This window comes from Aethalodelphis obliquidens, unplaced genomic scaffold (genome assembly GCF_003676395.1).
Source record: "Aethalodelphis obliquidens isolate GAN/ISIS:26980383/991018 unplaced genomic scaffold, ASM367639v1 scaffold4, whole genome shotgun sequence".
Taxonomy (NCBI): Eukaryota; Metazoa; Chordata; class Mammalia; order Artiodactyla; family Delphinidae; genus Aethalodelphis; species Aethalodelphis obliquidens.
This window is the reverse complement of record NW_020837948.1, coordinates 12,183,118-12,203,786: the sequence shown is the minus strand read 5'-3', so window position 1 is coordinate 12,203,786 and position 20,669 is coordinate 12,183,118. Positions and strand designations below refer to the sequence as shown.

The following is a 20,669-nucleotide window of genomic DNA, read 5'->3' as shown; positions in this document are numbered from 1 at the left end:
TTCAGGAACTGTTTTAAGGGCAGCACGTAAGGTTAAGAAAGTGGATAATCTTTGGTTTTCCATTAAAAAAAAAAGAATGTGTAATACATGAACTTTGGGGGGGAAATCAGTATGGTAGCTGCCACCGTGCTCTCTCTCTTTCTTGATGCAACCGCTATTATTTGGAAATCTTTGAAAATACATAGGATAAGTCTCTCGTTTCCGGAGCAAGGTCCTTCCTGGAGGCGGGTCTGGACTGGACGACCCGGGCTGGTTCATCGTCATCCCCGCGGGCGGCCACGGCACAGAGTAAGTGAGCTACACCCGGTAACAAGGGTTCCGTTCTCGCGTACGGAGGTTGCGGCGTGGAAAGTTGGGCAGCTCTGCTGCAGAATGCTCCTAGAGCTGGGCAGCACCCACCCCTGCGGGCAGGAGGATCTTTGGCCCCAAGTACTCCAGCAGGTTAAATTTGCGGCCACGGGTCGGGGCTCCGGGCGAGCGAGACGGGGCGTGGTGCGGGGCGGGGCGGCGCGCGGCCGACGTGGCAGCGCAGGGAAGTGCACCTACGGTGGCCATCTTGGAGGCGGGGGCGTGCGCGGCGAGCGGTTTCCTGCATCTTGCTCGTCTTCTCGTAGTCGTAGTCCTACAGCTCAGCCTCCGTCGTCCCCGCTTTTCACTGCCACGCAGACACTCTCTCCGGCCCGCAGGTGAGCGTCAGCCTGGCAGTAACGCGGGTGCATACGGGCGGCCGGACGGGACGCGGGCTCCCAAACCGGTGCCCAGGGGCGCCGTGGTGCGAGGTGGGCGGGCCGGCAGGCGCCCCGAGAGCGAGGGTAGTTTGGGAGTTACGCCGTCGTGCAGTCCGGGCGCGGGCCGTGGGTGCATGCAGGGTTCAGGGTGCGCTTCGAGAGGCAAGCTGTTGCCGCCGCGGCTTACACGGTGGGTGCGGCCCGGGGGTCTTATCCGGCACTTTGCTCCAGTTCCGGGACCGGCGCCGGCGCCCCGGGTTGTTTGGCTCCACCTTCCACCGCGCTGGCCGGAGGGGAGATAAGGAGGCAGGAGCCCATTGACCTTAGCTCGGCCCGGCGCGGCCTGGAGACGTGGCAGAGCTTGGGGAGAGGCCGCTACCGCCTGGGAGACTCCTAGGTCAGCAAACGGGGACGGGCAATGGGATGTAGCTTCCTTTCCCGTGGGTTCCCCCATCGGTGCCTAGCGCCGCTCCAGAGGGCTTTTGGACTGTGCTGTCTCTTTGTTCGTTCCTGGGAACTGCTTCGGGCAAGTTTGCCGGATAGCCTGTTCTGTAGATTGGCAGAATTTGTCCAATCCAAGAGAGTTTTTGTCATTCCAAGTAGTTATTTTAAGAGACAACATGTAGATTTCTGCGAACGTGACGCATTTTGGCATTCCAGTCTTTTCCCTGTACAGCTGCTATTTTGTCAGTGAACGTTTATGGAAGTTATTTTGGGATAAGAAGTGGGAATGCAGAGACAAAACTCAGACCTTCCTGTAGCAGTGCTCACTAAAGGGTAGTAGAGGTTATCTTTTGAACCGGTAATCAACAATAATAATCGCTTTTAACAAGCTTTTACATTTATCAAACCTTTTCTTGTATCTTTATAAGTAACCACCTACTTTTTTTAACTGAAGAACCAAGACACAAGCAAATTGGAAGATCAGGGTCGGTCCAGAGACTGAGGACTCAATTTTCGAAGCCATTTCCATCACTTTTTTTCCCATCACTTTTTGTTTAATGCTGATACATTAATATCCTTTTTGTGTCGAGAATGAGCACTAGAACCTTTACCAACTCTGACATTTTGCTGTTACTTTTATCACAAGAGCTTTTCTTTAGTAAAAGGTATGTTTATGCATCCAAAATTTACCCAATATTGTCATTAAGCCAATTCTCAAATAGTGTGGCTTTTAAGGACAGAAAGAAATTGACCAATTATTCCATTTTATGGGTTGTATTCATTGTACAGGTTCTTTTGCAAATGCATTAATTAATATTTATCTTTAAATATGATTTCTACTAATTACTGTGAGAATTGGTAGCATCTGTAGGAGGAAGATGAATAACCAGTAGAAAAATGAGATGAAGAAAAGAGGTAGCTTTATCAGGGGGTGATAAAGTCCCCAGAAGGCCATTCTGTCCCTGATTATCTTTGTCTGTAGGTATTGAATGAAAGGATTTTGCTTCCCTGGATACATGTTTTTTACTTACTGCCATAGATCTTTCCTCCACATTCACAACAGAACTTTTTGAAAGTGTTGTACACATTTGCTTCACCTCACACCTCAGTCCAGCTGAAATTGGCTTCTATCCCCACTCCTCCTATGGAAACGGCTCTCACTAGGTTTCATCTCCAGTTTGGCAAATCTATTGACTTTTTCATATATCATCCTATTTGTCTTTTCTGTAGCATTTGATACTGTTGCCCATTCCTACCTTGAAACACTCTTCTCTGGCTTTTGGACACCACAGCCTCCTGGTTTTCTTCCTATCTTTCTGGTCTTTCATTCTTCTCTGCAGGCTGTTTTTTTCCTCCTGGGCTCTTCCTCAAGGGTTCGTTGGGCCATCTTCTTTTTTCTCCTGGTCTTCTCATAGAATCTCTTTTCAGCACATGGCTTTAGAGACTATCAGTAAACTGATGAAGCCCGCATTTACGTGGTTGCTGAGCTGCAGACCAAGTCACCGGTACTTGGACGTTTCAAGGAGCTTGAACTTAGCAGGTCCAGTATTAAATACTGCATAATCCCTCCTCTCCCAGGATGTCAGACATACACCTTGACCTCCTCCAGTGATCCCTGTCTCACTGAATGGCACCACCGTCTCTCCAGTTGTGCAAGTCATGCCTCTCCCCCTCCTGGACCCCATATCCAGTCAGTCACTGAGTGTTAACCACCTAAACATTTCTTGAGTCTATCCACTCTCTCCATCTCCACTATCATCACTTTAGTCTGGGGCCAGATAACTCTTTCTTGTGGAGGCATCCTGTGCATTGTAGGATTTTTAGCAGTATCCCCAGCCTTTACCTACTAGATACCAGTAGTACCCCCTAGTTCTGACAAGCAAATATGTCTCCAGACATTGCCAAATGACCCTTGGGGGGAGAGGGGCAGAATCACCCTCCTCCACTCCCCATTTGAGAATCACTAACCTAGGACGTTATTTGAACTACTTCTATATCCTTCTTAATGGTCTCTCTGCATCTACTCTGACTGCCCTAAGGCACAAACTGCATACTGTGGTCAGAGGAATTTTTCCAAAACCCAAATATGAATGGCCAAAAGCTGGAATCAGCCTAAATGTCCTTCAACAAATAAATGGATAAGCAAACAGTGGTACAACTATAAAATGGAATACTCTTCAGCAATAAAGAACCAACCATTGATATATCCAACAATTTGGATGGATCTTAAGAGCATTCTGTGGAGTGAAAAAAGCCAATCTCAGAAAGTTGTGTGCTGTATGATTCTATTTACATAACATTCATGAAATGAGAAAATGGTAGAGAACAGTCGGTTGCCAGAGCTTATCGTTGATGAGAGGGTGTGACCAAGGAGCAGCATGTGGGAGTTTCGTTGGGGTGATGGAACAGTTCTGTGTCCTGATTGTGGTGGTAGCTACATGAGTCAGTGCATATGATGAAACTTCATAGAACTACACACACACACACACACACACACACACACACGAATGTAAAAACAGGTGAAATCCAAATAAGGTCTGTAGTTCAGTTACTCGCATTGTGCCAGTGTTAATTTCCTGGGTTTTTATCACCGTAGTCTAGTTACGTAGGATGCCATCATGGACAGAAACTGGGTTTAAGGTACTCGTGAAGTCTGCTCTATTATGGCATCTTCTTGTGAATCTGAAATTTCTTTAAAAAAGTGAAAAGACCCAATGTGTCATTCCCAGTTTGAATGCCCCACAGTGAGTTTCTGTTCTTAAAAGACCCAGCTCTTTAATTTGGCTTAGACGTGTCAGCGCAGTCTGAGTTCTTCTCCATGTCTCCGGTCCTCATTATTCCTTTCTGCTGCATGCGTTTTCTTGAAAGTGTCAGTGTCCCTCAACCTTCCAGGGCCTTTATACCTTCTCTGTATTCACTTTTTCTGGCATGTGCCCTCTTTAGCTCCTTTCCCTTGCCTAATTAAATTCTGATCGTCCCTCAGATCTCAGCTTATATGTGACTTCCTTGGGGAACCCTTTTCTGTCCGCAAGTCAAAACCGTATTCCCAGCGAGCAGAGTTGTTCTTGCTCTCAGAGCACATCATTCAGGCTATAGTTCATTGTTATGTTGCTGTCATTGTTTGACTGTCTCCCGGACCGGACTTTAAGTATCCCGTTTGTTTTGCTTACACTGTATTTCCAGAGGCATCAGTACAGTGCTTGGCAAGTGGTTGACCGTTACTGAATATTTGTTAAATGAGTAAAAACTTCAAAAACTTAATTTGGTAGGTTTAGAAGTTTTGATTTTATACTTGAGGCAGGCTTGAAAATTTGTAATTTTTAAGGAAGTTTTCCCACATTTTGTAACCCATTTTTGACTGTTAGGTCAAAATGCTATCTAGTGGCATTTTTGCTACAGTTAAAATTTCTAAAACCCAAGACATATCATTTAGCCATTATGGGGCACATTTTAGAGTGTAGATTAAGAAAACCTGGGAATCGAACACAGTAAAAAATTTTTTTTTACTGTTAACAGGAGTAGCCCTCATACACTGCTTAATGAGAGAGGAAGTGTTTCAAGAATACTTTAAATAACTTATTTTTATTTTAAAAGTAATAGTGACTGGAATCTAGATATAAATCTACCATGCATCCATGTGGCAGAAATTAAGTTAATTTACTATTTGAAATATATTGGGTAATTAATTACTTAGTTAACGTAAAATTATTTCTCAGTAATGGATTAGGTGTGTGAAAATGTCTCAGATTGTTTGCACGCTAAATATTCTCACAGACTATTAGGAATTTTGACAAACCCTTCACCTGGAGATAAGTGGCATTATAAACAGTAAAGACAGACATCTGTCGATTATTTTAAAAAACTATTCTCTAACTATACAAGGTTTAAAAATATAGTTTTTATTACTGTGTAATATTTATTATATTTTTACAGTTTTACCGTAATTGAAGAAAAATGATGGAAGAGAGTGGAATAGAGACAACACCACCTGGGACTCCTCCACCAAGTTCAGCAGGACTGACTGTCGCTGCCACAGCGGCACAGCCGTCTTCTCCCCCAGCCCCTTTAGGTACGTGCAGTTGTCTAGCATCAGTATGTTTTGAGGTTAGTCAAGATACTGTTATCTTTTCTCAGAGTCATTTAAAAAAAGGCATAGAGGCATACCTCAGAGATACTGTGAGTTCAGTTCCAGACCAGTACAATAAAGTGAATATTGGAATAAAGTGAGTCACATGAATTTTTTTGTTTCCCAGTGCATATAAAAACTATGGTTACACTATACTGTAGTCTGTTAAGTGTGCAATATATTATGTCAAAAAAAAGAATGTACGTACCTTAAGTAAAAACTTGGCTAAAGTATTGCTTAAAAATGCTGATCATCATCTGAGCTTTTAGCAAGTTGTCATCTTTTTGCATAAGTAACATCAAAGATCACAGATCACCATAACAAATATAATAATAATGAAAAAGTTTGAAATGTGAGCGTTACTAAAATGTCACACAGAGACACGAAGAACAAATGCTGTTGGGAAAAATGGTGCCGATAGACTTGCTTCACACAAGGGTTGCCACAACCCTTCAATTTGTAAAGTGGAGCAAAATAAAATGAGATGTGCCTGTATATTAAAAATTCTGTAATCTTTGCCAGGATGAAGGGAGATAGCCTTTTTTAATTTAAGCCCAAAGACAGAAAACATATATGTTTTGCTTTATCCTTTCGTTTTTTATGTTCATACTGACTAGAAATCTTCTTTGTTATGACAGAGATATCCTAAAAAGTATGTGTTAGCTTTGTCTAATGTTCTGTGACTTTGTGGTGATTAACCTTCTGACCAAAGTTTGAGCCTTAAATTGTGAGGTTTTATGCTCATATCAGCAGGGATGAAAAACGGCTTTATTTTATTAAAAGCACATCAAAACAAACAAAAACACAAAGGTCTGCAATACAATAACTTAATTTTACATATCTGCTGCTTTTACTGATGGGAGTTGAAAGTCATTTGCACTCAGTCATAGTCAAATATTTCACATCACACATTTAAAAATAACTCTTGGGATAGGGTCTGTTAAATTTTAAAATTTTCAAAGAAGACAGTAATGAGACACTTTGAAAACTAAGTGAAAAACATTTCACTGACGCACTTTTTCCTGCCCTCCTTTTTCCAGCTGCGGCCAGCTCTTTCTCTTCTCCAAGCGTGTCCTCTGTGCAGCCCCCGCCGCCACACACTTTCTCCACCCCTCAGCAGTCCCTGCCTCCTGTGAGGCCTTCGCCACCCTTGCCCTTTGTGCCTCCTTCACCGGTTCCTTCTGGTCCTCCACTCATTACCTCTTTACCACCTCATGTTTCTCCACCAACTGCTGCTGCCTTCAGTAACCCTCCTTTACCCCACTTCCCACCTTCCACTTCTGCCCCAAACACTCTCTTATCTGCCCCTGCTTCGGGTCCTCCTACATCAGGATTCTCTGTCGGCTCAGCCTATGACATTACACGAGGACATGCAGGAAGAGCTCCCCAGACACCCCTGATGCCGTCTTTTTCTGCACCTCCGGTGACAGGTAATTCTCTCTCTCACTGATACTTTGAAACAAGTGGTTATGGTGAATGTTTTATTTTTTTTTAAAACAGCTTTATTAAGGTATAATTCACATACAATTCAACCCTTTCATGTGTACAGTTTAATAGTTGTTACTGTGTTTATCGAGTTGTGCAGCCATCACCAAAATCAATTTTAGAACCTTTTAATCAGCCCCAAAGAAACCCCATACCTGTTAGCTGTCACTCCCTACTTCCTCCCAATCCTCATGGCCCTCAGAACCACTAATCTACTTTCTGTTTCTATGAATTTGCTTATTTTGAACAGTTCATATAAATGGACTCATAATATGTGTCTTTTGTGACTTAGTGTAATATTTTCAAGATTCATCCATGTTGTAGCATGTGTCAGAACTTCCCTTCTAAGACTGAATAATATTCCATTGTATGGATGTACCACGTTGTGTTTATGCATTTCATCAGTTGATAAACTGTTGGGTTGTTTGCACTTTTTGCCTATTGTGAATACTGATTCTATGAACCTTTGTGTGCAAGGTTTTATGTGAACATGTTTTCATTTCTCTTGGGTTTATACCTAGGTGCAGAATTGCTGACTTTTTTTTTCCTGGAGGGTTTTTTTTTTTTAACTGAAGTATAGTTGCTTTATAACATTGTGTTAGTTTCAGGTGTACAGCATAGTTATTCAGTTATACATATATCTATATTCTTTTTCAGATTCTTTTCCATTATAGGTTATTACAAGATTTTGAGTAGAGTTCCGTGTGCTATACAGTAGGTCCTTGTTGTTTATCTGTTTTATATATAGTAGTGTGTATCTGTTAATCCCAAACTCCTAATTTACCCACCTCCTTCTCCTTTGATAACCATAAGGTTTTTTTTGTATGTCTGTGAGTCTATTTCTGTTTTGTAAATAAGTTCATTTGCACCATTTTTTAGATTCCACATATAAGTGATACCATATGATACTTGTCTTTGTCTGACTTACTTCACTTAGTATGATAATCTCTAGGTACATCCATGTTGCTGCAAATGGCAGTATTTCATTCTTTTTTATGGCTGAGTAACGTTCCATTGTATATGTGTGTATATATATATATATATATATATATATATATCTCCATTCATTTGTCGATGGACATTCAGGTTGCTTTCATGTCTTGGCTGTTGTAAATAGTGCTGTGCTGTGAACACTGGGGTGCATGTCAGAATTGCTGACTTTTGAACAACTACCAGACTATTTTCCAAAGCAGCTGCACCATTTTACTTTCTCACCAGCAGTGTATGAGGGGTCCTGTTACTGTGCATGAATGTTTCATTCCCTTTTCCTTGATCTCCAGAGCTTCCTGTTTTCATTTAAATTATTAAAATAAAGCTGATGTTACTTAATATATGATTTTTATATGATATAAAACTTAGTACATGATTAGTATGTGGAATGTCAGACAGAATTTGAAACTTTTGTCCTAACATTTTGTGCAGTTATAGAGAAACATCAAGGTGAAGTCTGAGAGTTTTTTTAAAAGCTTTACTTAAAAAATTATTAGGACTGAATGGTCCAGGGAGTAGTTTTATTTAGCCAGGTAAAAGTTCAAAAACAAATAAGTGTATGTGCCATGAGTTGGTGGAATTGGACTATTTTATTTTCTACGTCAGTTACACATACTTTTTCGACTTCCCAGGAATGGTTATTGGAAATCAATATCAAAACTTCATCCTGTCATATTCTGTCTATTGTTTCTCATTTTAGGAAAAGAAACAATTTTGTTGTGATTTTATAATCCAACTTGGCTTGTCTACCTTAACAAATAAAAATTTTTCGAGAGTACAAGTATGACACCCATGTGTATGTGAATTTTTTTTTGAGTTAAAATAGGGTATGTGGATATGTTTACTAATTTTTACATGCTTTTTGTATGATGGGCTTGAGTGCTCATATCAGCTATTTTTATGCTTTAAAGAGATTCAAACTGTAGCTGTCTGCATCCAAGTGCTCATAGGGCAAACATGAAGTACTTTTGGATGTATATTTTCTGTCCGTTTTCAGGGCACTTGGTGTAAGCTTATGAAGAGGGAAAGAAATTTCTTCTTTGGAATTTTGTATATTTTATTTTATTTTGTTTTATTTTATTTTATTTTTTTTGGAATTTTGTATATTTTATAAAGGTTTAGGTGATTCTTTGAGCTCATATCTCAGTGTTGAAATGCCTGAGTATATAGTTACATTATTAAAGCTGTTTTGAACTACTCATCTCATATGTTGTATCTTTTTATAGGAAATAGTTTATGGAATAAATTATATATGTAAACATTTTTGCCATTAACTAGGTATTCTGCCAACTCCCATTACTCAGCAAGCTGGTTTGACGTCTCTGGCACAGGGAACTGGAACCGCATCAGCCATAACTTTTCCAGAGCAGCAAGAAGATCCTAGAATTGGTAGAGGGCAGGATGAAGCATCTGCTGGTGGACTCTGGGGTTTTATTAAAGTAAGGGGTGTTTACTTTAAAAATCACGTTTAATTTTTTAATTATAAAACTAACAGATATTCATTAGAGAGAATTTTGAAAATACAAAGAGGTGTAAGGACAAATTAAAATACCTTTTATTCTTATTACACTTTTTCTATAGTTCCTCTGTCTTTTGGATGCGCATATCTATGTAAATGTATCTCTTTTTTAGTGAAAAGCAAACTGGAGTAGTGACACATGGACACAATTTTGTGTCTTTTGTTTGTCTACCTAGCGTGTATCATGAATATCTTCCCAGCTATAATTCTTCAGGCTACTTTGCCCAACATGTCATTGCATTTATTTCCCATGTTTTATTTCACTTACCTGTTATTGGCATTTTCTAATTGTAATTCTTATTAATTAAATTGTGATGAGCACTCTTGTATGCCAATCTTCATGTGCATCTCTGTTTTATCAGAGTTAATTCTTGGTAAATGTCAGTGTGGACATTTTAAAAATTACTGATACATATTGCTCTCCAGGAAGGTTATACCAAGATACACTGTCATAACATCATTCATTTGCCAGCAGTGATTTTATTAATTGAAATGTAGTATTTTCTAATTTGATAGGCAAAAAAATAATACCTTGTTTAAATTTGCATTTCTTTGTTACTCAATTTGAACTTTATTTAATGTGATTTTTGGCCATTTGTATTTTTATTTTGTGAAGTCTGTATTCATGTTCTTTGCTCAGTTTTGAATTGGGATGATTTTCTTTTTTAATGAATTGATAAGAACTTAATGTAAGAAGAATATTTTATTATATGCTATCATATGTTGCAGTAGCCTCCATTTTTATCTTACATTCAACTTTATTATGCTTTATTGACACAAAGCCTTTTAATTTTGGGGAGTCATCTCTGTCAATTTTTTTTTCATTTTTTTTAAATGTTAAAAATCACATTTACCTACTGTATTATATGATAATTATTTTTTTATGATTTCTTCTAATTTTCTTGTGGTTTCATTTTTTTTACTTACGAAGTTGATATAGCTGATACTTACTTTACTATATTATATGAGGTAGAAATCAAACTTAATTTTTTTCCAACCACTTAATCGACTGTTCCAAAATCATATCCCAGTGATTTGATATGTTACCTTTACCTTAGTTACTAAATTGTGTGTTAACCTCAGTTTCTGCACTCTGTATTTTATTTCACTGCTTTGCCTGTCCTTGCAACAGTACCACACTATTTTAATTATTGTAACTGTTTATTTATTACACCAATATTTATTGAAAGCCTACTCTGTGCTGAGGTGGGGATGAAGAGTATTCATAGATGAGTCAGATAGAAAAGTCAGTTCTGAGTCTCTGCATTCATAAAGGCAGATCAGCATTTGGTTGTGTAAGTTTGCTGTTTTCAAAATTTTTCTTTGCTGGTCTTTTCTATTTATTTTTCTTAATGAATTTTAGAATCGCTTTGTCAAGTTCCCCTCAATATTCTGAGGGTTTGGCTGCAATTTAATTACATGTTAAACATATTTTTAAATTGGTAGCTGGTTAAACTGATTTACAGCGTTTGAGTTTTATGTATCAGAAAGATGGCATTTTTCTAAGCTTGCTTCTTTATATCACTTTGTGCTTTTTAAAGGTCTTCTTTATGTAGAGACTGTCACTTCTTTTCCTCGTTAAGAGCATGTGTCAGCATGTCTGTTACCAGTTGTAATACTCAGTTCAACCCTACAGATCTTGTAAATAACTCTTCTAATATTCAGCATAAGATGGGTGGACAGTCTTAAATATCAGTGTTATGAACTCATCTGTTTTTCTGAATCTCCTTAGTTTAGTAGTAGGTTGGGACAGGTGGAATCATGGCCTGTTAGCCAGATGCCATCTCTAAGTCTCTTTGACTGTGGAAGAAGCATAGATGGAAGGAAATACTCAGATCTGGTTCCTTCTGTCTAATAGTGTGGTTTTAGGAATTCAGAGGACTAGGTCTGGCTTTATTAAAAGGGAGAATTTGGGAACAAAACAAATAGGAAGTAGGAAAAAAGAAACTTTCATAGAACAGAGTATTTTATATTAAGGTAATAAGTAACTCTGGGAAATAAAGATAAGAAATGTTTTTACTGTTTTTATTTTTATATTAGGGAACAAAATATGAGTCTTCAGAGACATCCAGTTGAAGTCTTTATTTGGGACCTTGATGGACGAGTTTTGCCTAGTCTTTTATATAGATAAATAAATAGTAATGAAATGAAATAAAAATATAGGTATACATAGAAATGAAATAAACATATATACATACACACATACATATATATGCAGTAAACATACTTCCCAGGCCAGTGTTGCTCGAAGTGGGGTCAGTAGATTGCTGTCAATCTATGATGAGATGAGAAGAGAAATTGAGAGGAAGCATTTTGAAATTTCATAGCAATTTGACATTGCCATAACCTTAGTTTTCTTATATTTGACAAAAGTATAGGTCTGCAATGCATTGAAAACTTAAAAAAAAATTTTTTTTTTCCTCACCATCCGGTAATCATGGTGTTCTTTGCTTAGAATGAGTATTTACATGTGAATTTGTTCTGTACAGGGTGTGGCTGGGAACCCTATGGTGAAATCTGTGCTTGATAAAACAAAACATTCAGTAGAAAGTATGATTACAACGCTGGACCCTGGCATGGCTCCATATATCAGTATGTACATAAAATAGAGCAGCATCTGCCATATAAAGTATGTGCTCATGTCAGCCACTGAGTGTAATCCCACAGGTCTTGTAATTAGTGAAAATCCTCCTATATTCTCACATTGATTGTCAGTCTTGGTTTTGATACTTTTAATTCATCTTTTTCTTAGTCACCATTAAATAAATTTTGAAAACTTCCCAGAATGAACTTTGGAGGAGTAAAAATGATTTGAATTATTAGTATACTTACTGATTTTAATTATGAATATGGTTAGTGTTGCTTTATATGAATTTTACCATTCATTGCTGACATTTGAAGTGTTGCTTTGTTCATATTTGGTTTTGACATTTCTCCAGTTATCTATTTTAATTAAATGTGTTTATGTGTAACTCAGGAATAAAATTTTTATAGGCTGTTAATCTATTTACTAATAATATGTCATTACTAGATTTGTTGGGAAAGCTACTGTAATCACCTTTGAACCCTCATTACCAAGAATCCTCCAGACGGTTAACTGGAGGATTAATTTTTTATGTACATATCCAGTAAGTGAAATAACATAATCTTTTAGCAGGATTTGTGACCAATTATTAGTAATTCTGTTGAAGATAACAATTTAGTGGCCAAAGCTATGCACCAGGTACTTGAACAGAGATTTTCAGTAGCAATAAAAAGTCAGTAGCTTTCATAAGTCTTGAGTCTGTTGGTAATTGTCTAGTAAATGTCAAAGGGCAAGACCTAATAATGATAAGCACCATTTATTAAATGCTTGATCTGCCAGATACTAATTCCCATAAGAGCTCTGCAAGCTAGGTGTTATTTTTCTTAAGTTTTAGATGAGGACCTTGTGTTCAGAGAGCTTTATTATTATCCTAGGTTACACAACGTGGTGGAGCTAACACTTAGCTTCTTTGCTTCCCTTTAAGTGGAAAATTGAATCAAAGAATTAACTCAGCTGAATTGTTCTGTGTTTGTAATTGCCAGGGTTTAGAAATTGGGCCCTACCATATATACTGATTTCATATATTCATAATAATCAAGTTTGACATAATTAATGCAGTATATATTTTCTTCTCTTCACAAGCTCTTATTTTTAGTGAGAAAAAGAAAGGAATTAGTATTTTTGGAGCTCTTGTTGTTTTAATGGGTACTGTGTTAGATGGTGAAATCAATTACCTTATTTAAGTTCCTGTGAGGTGGCAGGAACTTTTCTGTGAGGAAACAAGCTCAGTGACTTCCCCAAGGTACCGAAGCTAGTAAGTGATAAAATCAGGACTCAAACCAAAGACTTTTCCCAGGCCAGTACTCTGCATGACCTCCAGAAAAAGGAAAATAAAACGGGGAGAGAAAGATACAAAATAAAATTTCTATTATTAGAAGATATAATAACATATAATCTTCATCACCTATAAAAAGCAGTAATACTGAGTGTGAAAAAGCTATTGACAGGCAGCAAAAACGAGACCATTTGGATCTAACAAAACTCTAGTAAAACTTACCATGTTTTTATATAAATATTTTAGAAATCACCATAACAATTTCAAATGTATCAAGAAAGCACAAGAACTATTAGAAATGGACTTTGACACAGTTTCAACATTTTTTTGATTAGCTCTCCCTTTATAATCATTAAAAGTGGCATGAGTCATCACAAAAAACCGAAAAGCTTTTTGAGCTGAAGCCTAATGGAACAGTACTTAGCTAGATGCGTTAAGAGATATGTCCCATGTGGAGAAAAAAAAAAAAGAAAAACATATAGTCTTCCTCTTCTTTCCTATGGTAACCCTTGCTTTTAGGTTTCAGTAATTTAAGAAATTCCAGTAAAGATGGGATCTGTGGAACATTGTTTCAATCAGGAAAAAAGAAATCCATATTAAAAAGCCCAGATATTTGGAAAATATTTTCAGCTGTTCCAAAAGATACTTAACTGAGGAAAAGCATTGTTTCTAGGGCAAAATATTTCACAGTACAAACAGCTTTCTTGAGAAATCTCAGAGTAAGATGCCATTAGATGACAGGGTGAAATGTGTCTGCTTGCATCAGGCAGTGTAGTGAAAAGATACAGACCTAGATCTGAGTCCTGACATCATTGCTAAGTAGCTGTGTTACCTTGGGTGAGACCTGATCAGCCTCAGTTTCCTCAGCCAATAAAAAGGTAATCTATAGCTTGCATTGTTTTGCCAGGTTAAGAGTAATTATGTAATAAAATGTTAGTGCATGGTAGTAATTATGAGAATTTCATTATTTTAATTTGGAATTGAAATTTTCTTCTGGTCTTTGTAGAATCTGGAGGTGAACTGGACATTGTAGTGACCTCAAATAAAGAAGTAAAAGTTGCCGCTGTCCGAGATGCCTTCCAGGAGGTCTTTGGCTTAGCTGTGGTGATAGGGGAAGCTGGGCAGTCCAGCATTGCCCCACAACCAGTGGGCTATGCAGCTGGATTAAAAGTGAGTAATAGAGCATCTTTTTCGGGATATAGTAGCTGGCAGTTCATTTTTTAAAATTTCTGATGATAATCCTATGGTCTGTATGGAGCTTTTGGGTTTTTACATACTGAAATATTGATTTGGTTTTTAATTAGACAATTCTGTAGTGTTAGGAAGATACAGTGGAGTTTTAATTTAAGAAACCTAAAGTAGGTTTTGATTATCGGGGGAGGGGAGGAACCACATGCCAAGAGCACAGAAAGAGAGCAGTTTTAGTCCTGAAAGAGATCTTCTTAACCCAGTATTAACGTTTAAATCCATTACTGAAATTATAATATCCCTTGAATCCCGTAAGCTTTTTATTACTATCACTATTAATAATACTTTACACTTTATGTATTTCTTCATGGTTTATGGGATTCTCATATATTTGGAAGTTTCCAGAGTAGTAATGGGGTTCTAGTAAGCAGGTTGTAGATACACCTGACAAAGTCCCCCTTTTCCCTTGTATTTTCTGTTACGGAAAAACCCGAATGAACTTTTTGGCCAAGCCAGTACTTGATGAGGGGACTCGGCGCTCATCCAGAAAGTTTTCTTAACTTACTTTCTTTGAGTCTTCCCTTTCCCTGTCCTTTTAACTACCTTGCCTTAGAGACCTGACTAGCTGGCATATTATAGGCACAAAGCCTGTATATAACCAGAGTGTGCCAAGGTCTCAACAGCATATAGAGACCTATTAAATTACATTACCAGTAGTAATGCACTTACCAAAGGAAGACACTGCCATAGTTTTTGGTAGTGAGGGAAGAAGACCTTGTGATTAAGTCTATAGATACCTATATAATCCCTACGTAATAGTGGCAGATAATAGAATGGCTTATTTTGAAAACAAATTTCACACACTTGCATACTCACACCACCACTTGAATATTGTACACTTTGTCTTCTGGACTGTTACCATTAAAAAATTTGTCACATACACAAGCCAATCCCATTACCATAGTAGACCTGGCCCCCTCTTGCGTGCTAAGTGCTAAAGTTCCACGAGTTCTGCCCTCCCTCTCATACACTTTTTACCATCAGTATACAAACACGCAAAAACAAATGAACAGTTCATCAGCATGTAAACACTGCTCCCACCTTAAAAAACAAAAATAAACTAAAGAAAACCTTAACAAATTTTTTTACCTTACTTTCCCCATCACCTCCAACCGTAGGTTTTCACTTCGTTTTGCAGCAAAACTTGCAGAGAGTTGCCAACAGTTTTATCTCTAGTTTTTCTCTTCAGTCTCTTACACCCACCCCAGCCAGGCTCTCACCCTCACCCCTCCACCGAGAATGCTTTCAAGGTCGCCAATGTTGTGCATCTTGTTTGACCTACCACTGGCTTTGAGACTCCTCTGTAATGTCTTTCACGCTTGCCTTTGGGGATGCCACACTTGGTTTCTTCCCTGCCTCACAAATTCCTCTGTGCTTCCTTTGCTGGCTCCTTTTCTCCCCAACCTCCTGATGGTCTCCTTCCCTTCATCTACGTTCACTCAGTGATCTCAGCCAGTCCCACGGCTTTGAATACCAGCTGTGTGCTGACAGTTTCGAGTTTGTATCTCCAGCAGAGACCTCTCATGTAAACTAGGTTAATATAAAAGTTGCCTTTTTAATACCTTTACTTGAATGTCTCAAACTTACCATGTCTAGTACTCAACTGCTTTTCTTTCCTTCCAACCTGTCCCCCGCCGCAGCTTTCTCCATCTCAGTTGATGACGGCTCTGTCCTTCTGTTTTCTCAGTTGAGAAACCTTGGAGTCATCCTTGACTTCTCTCGTTATCCATGTCCAGTTCATCAAGAAATCTTGTTCACTGTACCTTCAGAATACATCCAGCCTCTAACTGCTTGTCACTGTCTCCATTGCTCCCACCCTGGGTGAAGCCACCACAAAGCCTTGTTGGAATCTTGGGTTCACCTCCTAACAGGTCATCCCGTTTCTACCCTTGTGGCCCTATATGTTATCCTATTACCATAGCCACGGTAATTCTTTCAACACACAAGATCAAACCATTTCACTATTCTTTTCAGAACTTTATATTTCACTGAGTGTAAAATCCAAATTCCTTACCAAGGCTTCCACAGCCCCATGTGGCCTGGCTGAACTGGCCTTCTATTTTTTTTTTTTTTTAAATTGAAGTATAGTTGATTTTCAGTGTTTCAGGTGTACAGCAGAGTGATTCAGTTATACCATATATATATATATATATATATATATATATATATATATATATACACATACATACATACATATATGTGTATATATATCCTTTCTCAGATTCTTTTGCTTTATAGGTTATTACAGGATACTGAGTATAGTTCCTTGTTGTACAACAGTAGTTCCTTGTACAACAGTTGGTCCTTGTTATTTATCTTTTATATGTAGTAGTGTGTATCTGTTAATCTCAAATTCCTAATTTATACCCCCACCCTTTTTCCTTTGGTAACTATAAGTTTGTTTTCTATGTCTGTGAGTCTATTTCTGTTTTGTAAATAAGTTCATTTGTACTATCTTTTTAGATTCCACGTATAAGTAATATCATAAAATATTTGTCTTTCTCTGATTTACTTAGTGTGATAATCTTTAGGTCCGTCCATGTCGCTGCAAATGGCATGATTTCACTCTTTTTTATGGCTGAGTAATATTCCATTGTATATACACACCACATCTTCTTTATCCATTCATCTGTCGATGGACACTTCGTTTGCTTCCATGAGCTGACTATTATAAATAGTGCTGCTATGAACAGTGGGGTGTGTGTATCTTTTTGAACTAGAGTTTTCATCTTTTCCAGGTATGTGCCCAGGAGTGGGACTGCTGGATCATATGGCAGCTCTATTTTTGATTTTTAGGAAACCTCCATGCTGTTCTCCACAGTGGCTGCACCAGCGGCCTTCTGCTTTTCTCTGGCCTTCCCCCTTGCTCACTCCATGCCAGCCACATTGGCCTCCTTGCAGGTCTTTGCGCTTGTCTGACAGGCTGCTCTCTTCTCACAGCCTTTTAACAGCTCTCTCTGAGCCACTCTTTCCTCATTTATCTAGTTGGTTGAGTCCCTGACCTCCTTCAAGTTTTCACTAAAATCTTCCCTCCACAGTGGGGCCTGTCCTGACCGCCCTGTTCAGTACTGCAGTCTGCACCTACCTGCCCTGCACTCCTGATCTCTCTAGCCCTCCTCTGATCTTTCTCCTATAGCAGCCAGCATCTTCTGATTTACCATATAATTTATGTTGATGTTATTTTTATTTTTTAATACTTTTTTCCCACTAGAATTAAGTTCTACAAGAGCAGAGATCTTTGTTTCGTTTACAGATATAAACTTTTAGAATAGTGCTTCATGTTCTTTAAAATGAATATCTAGCAGTCCTATTGAGATATATTGGTATAAAACCCCAAACAATAGAATTTAAAGTGCTAGGGTAAACTTTTTAAATTAATAATTTATTTCCTCAAGTAAGCAGTCTAATGCAGAAGATGTTTTCACTCTGGGATCTGTTTTGAATTTTGGTTTAACAACATGTCAGCCATATGAGAATAGAGATTTTTCCGCTTAACAGAGCTCTAGCTGCCCACCTGTTGCTATACTTTGATAGTACCTTTACCATCAAACAGTGGTCTTCAGACTTGTGTATAAGTACCTCTGGTGACATGCAAAGATTTTACAAGGTCCAGGTAGACCCAGATAGTTTTCAGGAACTCAGCTTCTCCTTCCTCAACTTCCGTATGTATGCTTTCCTAAAATTTTCTGCCTGAATACATACTTGTAATGGAGGCAACGTGCCATCTCCTTTCTCATCTCCTCTTCATAAGCTCTGACCTCTCCCATTAGAAAATAAAGATATACCGCTCACCCACTGATTGCCTCGGAACCTAAAATCCTCCTGAGTGTCATACGAAGGGACAATTCAAAATAATGTTTTAGATGTTAAGAATGCAAATGACATAATGACTCGGTAAAATCTTCTTGCAAGTCCTGTGGTTTCTAATTGTTCTCAAAAAAACTGATAGGGTTGTCATTCATAATTTCTGATGATAGATAACCACATGATTTTTGGAACATAACTCAAAATTTATGGTTTTTAAAACAGTCTTAAATATTTTATGTTAAATATCATTGCATAAAAGACACTTCAGATCGGTATAAACTGAACTTGGAAGGCTGATGGAGATATTTTTCTGTTAGAAAAATCTTATTTTCTGAATATTAATAGTTCAGTTTATATTGTGATTTTATTAGTATTTGACAGATTTGTTTTAGTATTGGTTTTTGCCCTTCAAATTTAGAAAAGTGTTCCTTTTCCACAATCTTTAATACAAGCTTAAAATTAAAGTTAATTGAAACTGATATATATAGGAAAGTGATTTGTAATTTTCCCAGCTGTTTGTTTTTTTTCAGAAGCAGTAGAGGGAACTAACAAAAAGAAAATAATGTAGAATATTAAAATTTCAACCCAGATTTTTTTCTCCCCATCAGATTTTATTTGAAGTGAATGTCTTTTTTGGCTAAACTTAAGTTTTCCTTTAAACATATGAAATTGTTTAAGGAAATAAATCAGCTGTAATTAAAGTTAGGAAGCTTCTGAAACTTCTCCAATGCCAAGTATTAATTTTACTGAAAAGCCAATTATATTTCTGACCATTGTTTTATAGCTTATAGTCAAGAAAAATGTAGTTAATATCTGTAAGAATTTTTGAAGAAGCATGGAATTTTGATTATCTGAACCAAGTTGCTTAGTATAAGCTCTCAGAGTACAGTATAAGCTCTAGAGGCATTTCTGCATCTTACTTCAGTTCTGAGACAGTTACTTCAGTGTGGCCTCTAAACTACCTAATTTTTGGTACCCTACACTGCTGAAAAATAAAGTTTAAAATTCCCTTCTCAAAACATTGGTAGTGACTAATACCAAAGTGTCTCTGTGACGCCAAAAGATGCCACACTTAAGTAATGTTGTAGTCAGAGGAGGAAAGAGGCTGATTTACGCCCTCTTCATTTTCTCTTCTGGATTCCATAAAAACAAGCATTACACTTGTCTACCTAACTCATTATCCTATCTTTATAGGTGCTAATTAATTTCAGTTCAGTATTTTGTGAACCCTATGAAGTATAAAGCCCTGTGCTGTAGGATTGTAAAAAATGAACCAACTTAGTTTCTAGCATAAAATCTAGGAATGTTTTGTCGTAGTGTGTAGCTGAGATAGCACCTTTGAAGAGTTGCGAATGAATCTCTAAACATCCCACTAATCCCCTAATAGTTTTTTACTGAATTAACATTTATTTAAACTTCTTTATAGTAAAAATTAGACATAGCCACCTTTTGGGAGGAGGGAATTATTTTACTTTTCGGAACAGATTTACATTATCCAGTACAAAGAATTAGGTTCATCTTAGCTATTGTATTTTCTTTCAGATTCAACAGTGACCTCCTCGTGCACTATTAGATTTGGTGATGCCATATTTACACTCTTTAGATTCCTAATATTAGCCATATAGGCCTTCAGAAGCCCTTAGTTTTTCCCTTGTTCACTTTTTCATGTAGTAAGTTCCCACTGGCTGCCTGTTAGGTTAGACACTATGCTAGGTACCAGAGATACAAGAGTAAGCAAAAATACAGCTTGACTTTATTGTAGTTTAACTCATATCTTCTTTCATCTTTCATGTTTATAAGCTAGTGACAGATTGGCCTACACGTTCTCATGCAGTTGTCACTTCTTTATCTGAAATAAATTCAGTTATCTCTAGAAGTATCTTAGCTTTCTTCATTTTCATTTGAAGAAGAATTGACCCCTTAATCTCATTCACTGCTTAGCTCTGCTGTTCATGATAAAAATAGGGGTGTTATCCATGACTAGTTTTATTCAGAAATAGCTTTATCTTGCTTTTTGAACACATTCTCATCATTCATGATCACTTTTATGAAGTGATTCAAATAAAAGTAGTAAACAACACCCTTGTCCTCATTAATCCAGCTTTTAGTTTTCTGCCATAAGTATATATTTAATTCATGATTTTGAGTTATCTATATAGTGTTCTCAGCCCCTCAATTTTGTTTCATAAATGGCCCTAATTTTCTTGAATAAGCTTTGATGTAATGCATACATTTGAAGTTAAAATAACTGTTATTTTGGTGCAAACTTTAAAGGCTATACATAAAAGGAATCAGAAGAAAGAGAAAAAACATATTTGCTATTGATATGATTGCCTGCCTAGAAAAATTCAAGAGAGAATCAACTAAAAAACTACTAGAATTGAAAAATGATTTTTATTTAGTAAGATGGCCTCTTGCCAGATCAACATTAAAAAGCACAGTTTCCTTTTATTAGTAATAAC

General features: G+C 37.6%; 1 protein-coding gene across 7 annotated transcripts in view; it reads left to right on the top strand.

Annotated features, from left to right (window-relative positions):
• The first annotated feature begins 548 nt into the window (after positions 1–548).
• The window catches only part of PRRC1 (proline rich coiled-coil 1), a 41,994-nt gene continuing 21,873 nt past the window's right edge, over positions 549–20,669 (top strand). Inside the window, exons 1-7 of one of the 7 annotated variants that reach the window (XM_027098793.1) lie at positions 549–686; positions 1,627–1,837; positions 5,106–5,241; positions 6,339–6,728; positions 9,052–9,212; positions 11,782–11,884; positions 14,159–14,322. In XM_027098793.1, coding sequence (XP_026954594.1) covers positions 5,127–5,241; positions 6,339–6,728; positions 9,052–9,212; positions 11,782–11,884; positions 14,159–14,322 — 933 coding nt within the window. In that variant the 5' untranslated portion in view covers positions 549–686; positions 1,627–1,837; positions 5,106–5,126. The other 6 variants (XM_027098772.1, XM_027098782.1, XM_027098804.1 and 3 more) reach the window with 6 other exon arrangements.